This window comes from Microchirus variegatus (assembly GCF_963457635.1).
Source record: "Microchirus variegatus genome assembly, chromosome: 8".
Lineage (NCBI taxonomy): Eukaryota > Metazoa > Chordata > Actinopteri > Pleuronectiformes > Soleidae > Microchirus > Microchirus variegatus.
The window spans coordinates 4301809-4313860 of NC_139809.1; the positions used below are offsets into that span (position 1 = coordinate 4301809).

Here is a 12052-nt window from a genome sequence, read left to right on the forward strand (position 1 = left end):
CAGGCCCCATGGCCTCAGTTGGAGAAGGGGGTGCAGAGACTGTGCAGAGAGAGAGAGGGAGAGAGAGGGAGAGAGAGGGAGAGAGAGAGAGAGAGAGAGAGAGAGAGAGAGAGAGAGAGAGAGAGAGAGAGAGAGAGAGAGAGAGAGAGAGAGAGCACTGGGACAGAGAACTGTTAAAGGGTAAAATGTGCATGGTTTTTCTTTTGGAGAGAAATAGCCTGGCAACTTGATCCCTATTTATTTTTCGTTTTGAGCATTTTTGACTTTTCTTGACACTGTAAATATTTGCACCTATTAGAAATATATATTTGAAAAAGAAAAAAAAAAACTAAACAGAAGACTTTTTAGAAAACTTGCATCTTCCCTGACTCCACCATCGGCTATCCTGTCACAAGTGCAATCGACTAAATGCATTTTTGTTGTTGTTCTAGCTCTGTGTGTGGAGGCTCCCCAACCCAAATCAGGAGCTGGCCAGGGAATGGACCTAAATATGTCCTCCAGAGGTGTAAATCACACCCCTGCAGCCTTGCCTATTTCCCTAATGCTAGCACTGGGGTTGGCTTTGGCTGTGTTCGCCTTGGTCAAAGCTCATGCTCGGAAAAGGTTGTTGGGGCCAAAGCTATGAAAGACTGAGTGGCAGTGCCAGCATCCACATGCCCCATGGTGTGCCTGAGCCGGACAGTGGAGACGAGGTGGATGTGGTGTACACCAGTAGAGGTGGATCAGTGTATCGACGCCACAGCTTCATCCATGAGCAGGACACTGATGCAGACCAGGATGTGGATGAGAGCACTTGTCTAAATCAATCTTAAATACATCCAAACCAGAACTTACAGTAGGTCATGAAGTTAGCAGTGGCTTGAGGATGTACACCATTATCAAGACTGACAGTCGAATTCAAACAAGTGTAGTAACCTACTATGTATCTATGTAGTTTTTTTGTTTTTATTTTATTCTACAAAGTGCCTGTATCTTTATAATGCACATATTTACATGACCTTCAGTAGTAAAGGTCGACCGATATGGATTTTTCTATAGCCGATAGACATGTTAATGAGTCAGGGTCAGCCGATGGCTGAAATATGCTGCCAGGTTTTATTCCCCCTTCTGTTTGCATGATAAAATGTCACACATTACAACAATTACACATTTTGGAGAAAAACATTTATGACTAAGTGCATGATGGTATAATAGTAATAGAGTACATACAAGAACCAAAACCTTTCACTGACATGCTTGTTTTTTTGTTGTTGTTGATTAACAGACAGATTGCTTACAAACTAAATGACCACAATCTATCATCCATCCATCTTCTACCGCTTTGCCCTCCACAGGAGGGTCGCGGGGTGCTGTGCCAATCTCAGCTGACATAGGGCAATAGGCGGGCTACACCCTGGACAGGTCACCAGTCCATCGCAGGGCTACAACAATCTCGTGATCCAAACAAAAAAAGATAAAATAACTTTGTTGTATGGAAGGACAATGCAAACCATCTGTGACAGATAGACAGGTTTAATGAGGAAGCAAATGGTGCAAAAAAAAGTTTTGCACTCTTTCTCACGACATCTGACATCTTTTAAATCATCACAGTAAATAAACCTTATCACTGTTTGGAGCAGCTCTGAGGTGAACACGTCCGCTGTCTGTGATGAGGGCAGAGTAACATAGCTCTCACTCATGCTGCAGTGTTTGTGTGAGCTGCTGCCTGCACAAAGAGTGAAATTCTCCGACAATGACAAAAGTGTAGTTCATGTATCAAGATGGGACATTTTCAGGGGCGGAGCCAAGGCGGGGGGCAGCTGCCCCCCTGCTGTAGAGACTTGCTCCCCCAACTGCCCCCCTTAACTTTTGTGGTTTAAAAACTTTACTTGTAAAAACATCCGCCACTATGTCCACAAGCTTTTCTAAGTATTGAAACAAACAATAAATTGAGCAAAAGTCAATAATCGTAAATGTAATCTTAGGCCCCTGACTCACTTAGCTACGGCCCTGCATCAAATGTGCAGCACACACAGTCTGGCTCACACACAGCGAGTCTGCTGCAGTGGCTCTGCATCCTGGCAAAGAGAGGAGCTACTGAGCTGCCCCAAGACGATCTGAAGGTGAAGTCAGTTTACCCAGGTGAAGTTTAAACACACCAATTTAACTTAAAGTTACATTTATAATGAATGTAATCTATGCTGAAGGTAATTCACCATCAGCAGTAACAGCACAGCCATTAAAGCAGACCTAGAGTGGTCCTACTGCACATATATGTGAATTATGGAGGTCTAATTACATACATTATTGTTGTTTTTATGGTCAAAAACCTCCTAATTGCCGCAAACGAGCCGATAGAAATCTCTCCTGACTGAAGCTCTCACCAGTCCATCGCAGGGCTACAACAATCTCATGATCCAAAAAGATAAAATAGCTTTGCTGTGTTATACAGCATTTTATGCAAGGACAATGCAAACCATCTGTGACAGATAGACAGGTTTAATGAGGAAGCAAATGGTGCAAAAAAATGTCTTGCAATCTTTATCACGGCATCTGACATCATTTGAATCACCCGCAGTAAATGAACCTCATCACTGTTCCGAGCAGCTCTGAGGTGAACATGTCTGTTGTCTGTGATGAGGGCAGAGTAACATAGCTCTCACTCGCGCTGCAGTGTTTGTGTGAGCTGCTGCCTGCTTCACAAAGAGTGAAATTCTCCGACTATGACAAAAGTGTAGTTCATGTATCAAGATGGGACACTTTCAGGTAGCCAGTCCATCACAGGGCTACAACGATCTAGTGATGCAAACAAAAAAAAGATAAAATAACTTTGTTGTATGTAATGGGACAATTTCAGGTAGCAGCGACAATGTCAGAGGTGAACAGTTCCACAGCCCCAGGGCACTGCTGCTCAGTGCCATCCATCAATAACACTTGGCTGCCTGCGGACATCCCTGACTGTAAATGGGCAGATTTTTGCTGAAACATTGGCCGAGCGATATATGGGTCGACCTGTATTCAGTAGTTAGTTGTAGGCAACTGAGTTAAGTTTAAAGACATTTCACCTCTCATCTGAGACTAAAAGCCTATCAGGTCAAATTTGACTGACAAAATACAAATACATTTTGATATAGTTGTGTATACAGTATGTATATAAATTACTTACTTCTTACAAGATATCAAAGAGGTGTTTGTGAAACCATGAAGTGACCACATAACTAAAGTAGCTGAAATGTACATGATTAATAAATATAAATGAAAATTTAAAGAAAAATAAAGTGCCCCTAGTTCAACATAAGTGCAGTGTAAGAATAATAAGTAAGAAATAAGAATTCTTTCTCAGGCTTTAATTTAATTAAATTCTTCCCAATTTCCTCTAGTTGAGAGCTGATGTGTTAAGTAATAATTATTTAGACAATTGACACACCTTGTTGAAGGGTTGGTCATTTTTGCCCATTTGTGGAACATAAACCTCTGCAGCTCCTCCTCTTTAGATTAACCAAGAAACTGCATTGATGATTGTCACTTGAGTTGCACACACTCTGACAAGAGCATGGCTTCTCTAAGGTTGCCACGTTGCAGAGCTCTATTCATTTTGAGGATCCTCTGTCTCATCTCCATGGGTTTGTGCCTTTTCCTTTTCCTTTTGGAAGATGGCTCTGACAGAAAGCCTTTGTCAGATCAAGCAATACCACTGGAATTCTCTATGGACCTGCCTGGATGTTTAGCTATCATCACTGGAGACGTAGAGGGTAAGAAAAGTGAACTAAAAGAACTTCTGATATCAAGGACAAAGACGAAAGTTTTATCTACGGATTTCTACCTTAATGTGACAGAGGACTGTCCATCTTACATTGACTGGAGAGGCTTCGTTACGGTGCCTTTCAGTCAAGAAGAAAGGGATTTTCCCATTGCATACTCCATGGTGATCCATGACCAAGTGGAGTTGTTTGAGCGACTTCTTCGAGCAATTTACGCACCTCAGAATGTCTACTGTGTGCATGTGGACCAAAAATCCCCAGAAGAATTTCACATGGCTGTACAGGCTATTATTTCATGTTTTCCCAATGTGTTTATAGCAAGTAAATTAGAAAGTGTGGTTTATACCTCGTGGAGCCGAGTGCAGGCTGATCTTAACTGCATGACAGATCTGCTTAAGTCACACATCAAGTGGAGGTACCTGCTCAACACCTGTGGGACAGACTTCCCCATCAAAACTAATGGAGAGATTGTAAAAACACTGATGGCTCTCAAGGGAAGAAACAGTATGGAGACTGAGGAAACCCCAGGCTATAAGAAAATACGCTGGCAATTTCACCACAGTGTCTCAGACACTATCATCAGGACGGATATAAAGAAAAGTCCTCCACCTATAAACAGCCCAATGTTCTCAGGAAATGCCTACATTGTGGTCACCAGAGACTTTGTGAAACATGTGATCCAGGACAGAAAAATCCAGACATTTATCGAGTGGGAGAAGGACACGTACAGCCCTGATGAACACATGTGGGCCACTCTGCAGAGGATGCCCTCTGTTCCTGGGTCAGTTCCTGCCAACATTAAGTACGATGTGTCAGACATGCAAGCTGTGGCTCGTGCGGTGAAGTGGAGTTATTTAGCAGGTAATGTAAGAAATGGAGCCCCATACCCTCATTGCACAGGGACTTACAGACGAGCAATTTGTGTATATGGAGCTGGTGACCTCTGGTGGCTCCTGAATAAACAGCACCTTTTTGCAAATAAGTTTGATCCCACAATTGATGATGTTGCCATAAGATGTTTGGAGACAGTTTTACGTCTTAAAGCCTTGGGTCATGACCCGTTGCAAATAGATCACTTTTCTAACATACTGTAATATTCATTATCATTTGTACTGTAATGTATTGTCACTATAAGGTTGTGGAGCTGTTACATAATCATATTTCTTATCACTAAAGCAGAACTGGCACTATATTAAACTATTATATATCTAAATAAATGTATGCCTATTTTCTCCAGTGAATGTGGATGAATGAGGTTTTTTTTAAACTTGTTTAAAATAGCTTCACATGATCAGCAATCCTGCTAATACATTTTCAAAATAAAACACCGGTGTAAACGTCCACTGTATTCATTATTACCTCCCTAAATTATCTCGACACACAACAATAATGAATCCATTATGAAACAGAAAATGTAGGTAGGTACAAATCAAACAGGCATTTTCCTTTTAATATGTATCTGAAGTTAAGTGGAAAATATTGTAAATTATGCAATTTCAGAAGGCCTTTATTTTGAACTAATTTGTGAGAGCCACCCTGAGGTGGTCTACTATAGTTTCCTTTTAATATCAATCAATTAAGGTGTAATATTTGTCAATTCTTCAATTTCAGCTGGCTTTTATTTGTCTTTGCACGGTTTTATGAAGTTGAAGCATGACTTTACTGCAGTAAATAAAATACACGACGATCATCATCTGGAAATCTGGAAACCATATCGATGGCTGAAAAAGAAATGGTAATTTTAAGAGTTTAAATGTTTTGAAATGAAGTGCAACAACCAGGTTCACAAACGCACAAGTAACTCCACCTTGAACAAATGTTCTAATTCGTATTTTTGAACTTGCTGGTGAACACAACCAAGATAAGATAAGATAAGAAGTCCTTTATTCGTCCCGCAGTGGGGAAATTTCCAGTGTTACAGCAGCAAGACAATAAGGATAAGGATAATAAATAATAAACATGCATTACCAAAAAGAAATAGAATCTATAAAGTACAATATATAAAGATATTAACACTGACTATAAAATAGGTTTAAAAATAGAATGTAGAATGTACATTACAACCGGTCTGCAGAATATACACAGTATGCACATGGTATTTATAGTGTAAGGAAACAAGGCTGAGCTATTAAATAAGGATATTAAATAAGGATAAGGATATTGCACTGATGAGAAAACTACAGTATAAAAAATTTGACAGTATGAAAAATGACAATATATTGCACTTAAAAAAAAGTTACATTATGAAAAAAAATAATAATACAGTATATTACACCAATGAAAAATTAACAGCATATTGCACATGGAGAGTGGAGTGTGTGTGTGTGTGTGTGTGTGTGTGTGTGTGTGTGGTCTACTTAAGAGCAGTACTTGTTGTACAGTCTAACAGCTGCAGGGAGGAACGACCTGCGATAACGCTCCTTCAGACATTTTGGATGTTTTAGTCTGTGACTGAAGGAGCTGCCCAGTGCTGCGATGGTGTTCTGCAGGGGGTGGGAGAGATTGTCCATCAGAGATGATAGCTTGGTAGCCATTCTCCTCTCTCCCACCACCTCCACTGGTTCCAGGGGACATCCAAGGACAGAGCTGGCTTTCTTAATCAGCCTGTCCAGCCTCTTCCTGTCTGCGGATGTGATGCCACTGCCCCAGCAGACCACTGCGTAAAAAATGGCTGATGCCACTACTGAGTCGTAGAAGGTCTTCAGGAGTTCTCCCTGAACTCCAAAAGACCTTAGTTTCCTCAACAGGTAGAGTCTGCTCTGACCCTTCCTGTAGAGCGCAGCAGCATGATCAGACCAGTCCAGTTTGTTGTTAAGGTGAACACCCAGGTATTTGTAAGATGTCACCATCTCTATGTCCTTTTCCTGGATGCACACCGGCGATGGAGGAGAGAGACATGAGACAAGAGGTGGCCACTGACCAAAAGCTCCAGCAGGGTGCAGTCTTACCCTAATCACAGCATCACAAATGCAGGTCTACAAGAGGGAAACTGTGCTCTCTGAAAATTGTAAACCTCTGCTTTGGTGGAGACGCATGGACTTCACAAAGTGACTGCAACTCTATGTAATCTGGCTCATACATGCGTATTTACTCTATGTCTGTGTTCTCATTCGTGGGTAACTCGTAGTTTAAAGCGCTCAGAGCTTCCCTGTTCAGGAAGGGTTTATTCCATCCTTCTCTCCTGAATTTTATTAATAACACTTGCAGCAATGTAAACAAAGTAACACTTATTAAATGTATTAATAAAGTAATGAGACTGAGTATGTTAATAGAGTATCAAAGCACAGTCAGCTAGGGAACTGCTTTGCATTGTGGGGGATGTTTTCGTCCATCCTTGTGAAGTCACTTTAGACCAGGGTTTTCAAACTCAAATGACCTGGGGCCCACTTTGCATTTAGTCTGGTCAGGAGTCAATTTCCCAAAAAGTCCAACTTTTTATAACAAACATATTGTAATAACAATATTTTTGAAGATATTTCACATGGAACAATATATAACTGACACATAAAATGTATTTATGATGTAAAATGAATATTTGCCTTCAAACAACATGCAGAAATAAATATACATTATAACTTGGTATAAAGTGGTGGGCCACAGGAATTCAACTGGAGGGCCACAAGTTTGAGACCCCTGCTTTAGACTGATTAGCATGTTTAAAAGAATAAAGGGAAGGGGATTTACTAGGAAACACTGAGTGGACCATGATGCCAGAGGCTGGCAGCTGGCAAAATTACAGGTAACTACAGACATCTTCGCTAACCTCGTATGTCATGTGACACATCGGATCGGTTTAAAAACTACAAATCTTTAGCCCCTCATGTACAGTTCACTCATGGCTGGGTGGCCGGGTTTAGGGCCGTCACATTTTGAGGCCGGCAAACAATGCAAACATTGTCATTCGGACTAAAGTATGTGAAGCTAAACCTCGTGGCGTGTGTGTTTGCTTTTCAATCGTCTGTTTTAAATGTTTATAAGCTACAAGTGGATGGGAGAGACTTTGTATGGAGACAGCAGACAAGTCCACATGGTGAGGCATGAAGATAAACATAATTTTTTAAAAATATATTTATATTGTGCTGCACCCTGTGACAGGGCAACGTTTTACCATATTTAGGGTTGAGAAAACTTAGTTACGGTAACGGTAATAGACGGAGTAGTGACTGAGAGTGCGCGTCCCCAATGTAAACAACTCCCGAAACATGGCCGACACACCCAAGATACAACACGGAGTGACAACACGATCCCATTCCCTATTCTCACAGTGCCCACGCAGTGCGTAGTGGTGTCATATAAAGTGATTTTGTACTGGGAGCAACATTTGATAGGGGATATTGTTCTATCACGTAACACTACCCCTGGAATCATTGTTCAAGATGTTAAAAGAGTGTTTTGATAAAAGAGTATCAAAACATGCTGCCCATATTCTCACAGTGTGAGTCGTGGTGTAATGCAAAGTGATTCTGTACTGGGAGCATTATTTGATAGGGGATATTGGCCGATTGAGATATGATCCCCATATTCTTACACGACATTTCTCTCCATTTGTACCCCAAAACACACATAGATTTCATAACACGGTAAGAGTAATATAATTATCTTTGGGAGCATTTTCGGAGGGGCGCACAGGAGAAGGGTTTTGGAATTCATTTGAACAAATTACTGACCATGATAAATTATTTTGAACTTGATTTTTTGAAAGCCAAAGTAAGCACCAGTGTGTATAGTGCCGACTTCGTCATTGTTTGGGTATGAAAACGCAAGTGATGTCTGTACGTCTGTTGAAACTAATCTGATCTGGACCAGATCAAGGACAAAACCTGAGGCCAAAATCTGCCAAATGCAGCGCATTGGCAGTAGAATCAAGACAAAGAAAAATTCCAATGAACCCCAATTCTTATTTATATTTAGAGCTAAAAATATTTTCAACGAGATACTGCGAAGTATATGGTTCAACAACACGTCATTTGGACGCTTGCTTTATAGACCACAGTCCTCAGAGCAGCTCTACTAGTAAGTCCAGGATGAGACAGGTGGAGAGGGAGAGATACAATCATGAATCTTGTATTGACAGGGAAGCTCGATTCATGAGCATAAAACAAAGATAGTGTGTGTGTATCACAGGATATGTCCTGTGTCGCATCCGTGTCCATCTGGCTCTTATGCAATTACACATAAGCGCTAGTGTGCCGTTATCAGCTTTCCACGCTGAGCATACTTGTCTGCACCACTCCCTCTTTCTTGTAAATGATGCAATGGGATCATTTAACTTTCTGTTTCCTGTAATCATCCCTCATTCCTACTTTCATTGTTCTCAACCTTGTGACCAGGAACTGGATGAGGGAGTGGGTAGTCTACATTGCATCTGGCTTTTCGAGTTTTGATGACAATGCAAAACTGATTTGACAATCACCCGTTCACAGCCATTCAGTCACACTTTCATACAGCTACATCTATGTAAATGGTGGTTTTGAAATTTTAACAACAGGAGTATCGAAAAACCTATGGCACTTCCTGACCAATACTGATAATACTGTGTGTTTCCTCAGATATTTGTATGTTTGTATAAATATCATTCTCCTCCGTTCTTTAGACAAAGGTTTTTCTTTTACAGTGGTCGCCATCTTGCAGTATCCAGCTGCAATTTATTTCTTACTGACATGGCAATCTTAATGTGTAAACATGATGAGAACAAACACATATAGTTGGACATAATATGGTTAAGTTACGCACAAGTAACTCCACCTTGAACAAATTCTCTAATTCGTATTTTTGAACTTGCTGGTGAACACAACCAGACATGAGACAAGAGGTGGCCACTGGCCAAAAGCTCCAGTAGGGTGCAGTCTTACCCTTATCCCACTATATGTGTTTGTTCTGATGCAGCTTTGAGGTGAGGCTGCTGCAAATATATTATATTTGCAGCAGCCTCACCTCAAAGCTGTCTCACACGTGACAGAGGCAGCATTTAAAGGACAAAGTCTGCTATCCACACTGTGAGGAGGGGCGCTACTTTTCAGCTGAGGTTCAGTCTAAGTCATGTATTTGTGTTAAAATCATGTTTCATGTGTTTACATAATAAAGGTGGGTGTGGGCTGGTCGAGGTCAGTGAATGAGTTTCGAACTCAAGTAAATGATTAAAAGCACTTAGGTGTGATAAAGATTATGGCCGGTTAAAGTGTACTTCACTTTCTTGCCTGGGCAGTCCTCCCAGGTATGGAATTTTATGATTTGCTGATGATGATATGATGGACCTAAATATGTCCTCCAGAGGTGTAAATCACACCCCTGCAGCCTTGCCTATTTCCCTAACCCTAGCACTGGGGTTGGCTTTGGCTGTGTTCGCCTTGGTCAAAGCTCATGCCCCGAAAAAGTTTGTGTTGGGGTTAAAGCTATGAAAGACTGAGTGGCAGTGCCAGCATCCATAATGCCCCATGGTGTGCCTGAGCCGGACATTGGAGACGAGGTGGATGTGGTGTACACCAGTAGAGGTGGATCAGTGTATCGGCGCCACAGCTTCATCCATGAGCAGGACACTGACATAGATATATTTTATCGGAGGTGAACAGCCCCAGGGCACTGCTGCTCAGTGCCATCCATCAATAACACTGGGCTACCTGCGGACGTGTCTGACTGTAAATCAGCATACTTTTTTAATCTAGCATTATCGTCGCAAAATTAATACTAAACTTCGGCCGAGCGATCTATCAGTCAACCTCTATTAAGTAGTTAGTTTGAGGCAACTGGACTTGAGGACTTCACACTTGATTTCGCCTCTCATGTGAGAGAAGAAGCCTCTTGATATCCTTCTAAGTCAAATTTACCTGACATATGTGACTGACAAAATGCAAATAAATTCATATATTTGTGTACAGTATGTGTATGAAATGTACATGATTAATACATACAGTTAGGCCCATAAATATTTGGACATCGGCACAGTTTTGGCCAATTTTGGCTCTATGCACCACTACAATGGATTTGAAATGAAACAAACAAGATGTGCTCTAATGGTACACTTTCAGCTTTAAATTGAGGGGATTTACAACCAAATTAAGTGAACGGTGTAGGAATTACAACACTTACTATATGTGCCTCCCACTTTTTAGGGGACCAAAAGTAATTGGACAAACTAAACAATCATAAATCAAACTTTCATTGTTAAATACTTGGTTACAAATCCTTTGCAGTCAATTCCAGCCTGAAGTCTGGAAGACATAGACATCACCAGACACTGGGTTTCATCCCTGGTGATGCTCTGTGAGGCCTCTACTGACACGGTCTTCAGTTCCTGCTTGTTCTTGGGGCATTTTCCCTTCAGTTTGGTCTCCAGCAAGTGAAATGCATGCTCAATTAGATTCAGGTCAGGTGATTGATTGATAACATTCCATATTTAACTTAAAAACTCTTTGGTTGCTTTTGCAGTTTGCTTTGGGTCATTGTCCATCTGCATTGTGAAGCGCCGTCCAATGAGTTCTGAAGCATTTGGCTGAATATGAGCAGATAATATTGCTGGAAACACCTGCTGTTTTTGTCAGCAGTTACATCATCAATAAACACAAGGGAACCAGTTCCATTGGCAGCCATACATGTCCACACCATGACACTACAACCACCATATGCTTCACTGATGAGGTGGTATGTTGTGGATCATGAGCAGTTCCTTTCCTTCTCCACACTCTTCTCTTCCCATCACTGTGGTACAAGTTGATCTTGGTCTCATCTGTCCAGAGGATGTTCTTCCAGTATTGTTACGGCTTTTTTAGGTGTTGTTTGGCAAATTCTAATCTTGTCTTTCTCTTTTTGAGGCTCACCAATGGTTTCCATCTTGTGGTGAACCCTCTGTATTCACTATGGTGAAGTCTTCTTTTGATTGTTGACTTTGAAACACAAACACCTACCTCCTGGAGAGTGTTTTTGATCTGGCCAACTGTTGTGAAGGGCTTTTTCTTCACCAGGGAAATAATTCTTCTGTCGTCCACCACGGTGGTTTTCCATGGTCTTCTAGGTCCTTTGGTGTTGCTGAGCTCACCGGTGCATTCTTTCTTTTTAAGAATGTTGATTTGTTAAAGTTGATTTGGCCACACCTAATGTTTTTGCTATTTCTCTGATGTTTTTGTTTTGATTTTTCAGCCTAATGATGGCTTGCTTCACTGACAGTGACAGCTCCTTGGATCTTATATAGAGTTATAATATTATATAAGTTAACAGCATCAGATTCCAAATGCAAATGTCACTCCTGGAATCAACTCCAGATCTTTTGCCTGTGTCATTGAAGATGAAATAATGAGGGAATAGCCCACAATTGTCCA

General features: G+C 41.1%; 1 protein-coding gene across 1 annotated transcript; it reads left to right on the forward strand.

The window, feature by feature from the left end:
- Positions 1-3901: 3901 nt before the first annotated feature.
- LOC310930659 (beta-1,3-galactosyl-O-glycosyl-glycoprotein beta-1,6-N-acetylglucosaminyltransferase 3-like) lies at positions 3902-4834 on the forward strand (the record flags this gene model as incomplete). Its single annotated transcript, XM_083893701.1, has 1 exon — positions 3902-4834. The coding sequence occupies one exon, from the start codon at positions 3902-3904 to the stop codon at positions 4832-4834; it is 933 nt and encodes a 310-aa protein (XP_083749827.1).
- Between the last annotated feature and the right edge of the window lie 7218 nt (positions 4835-12052).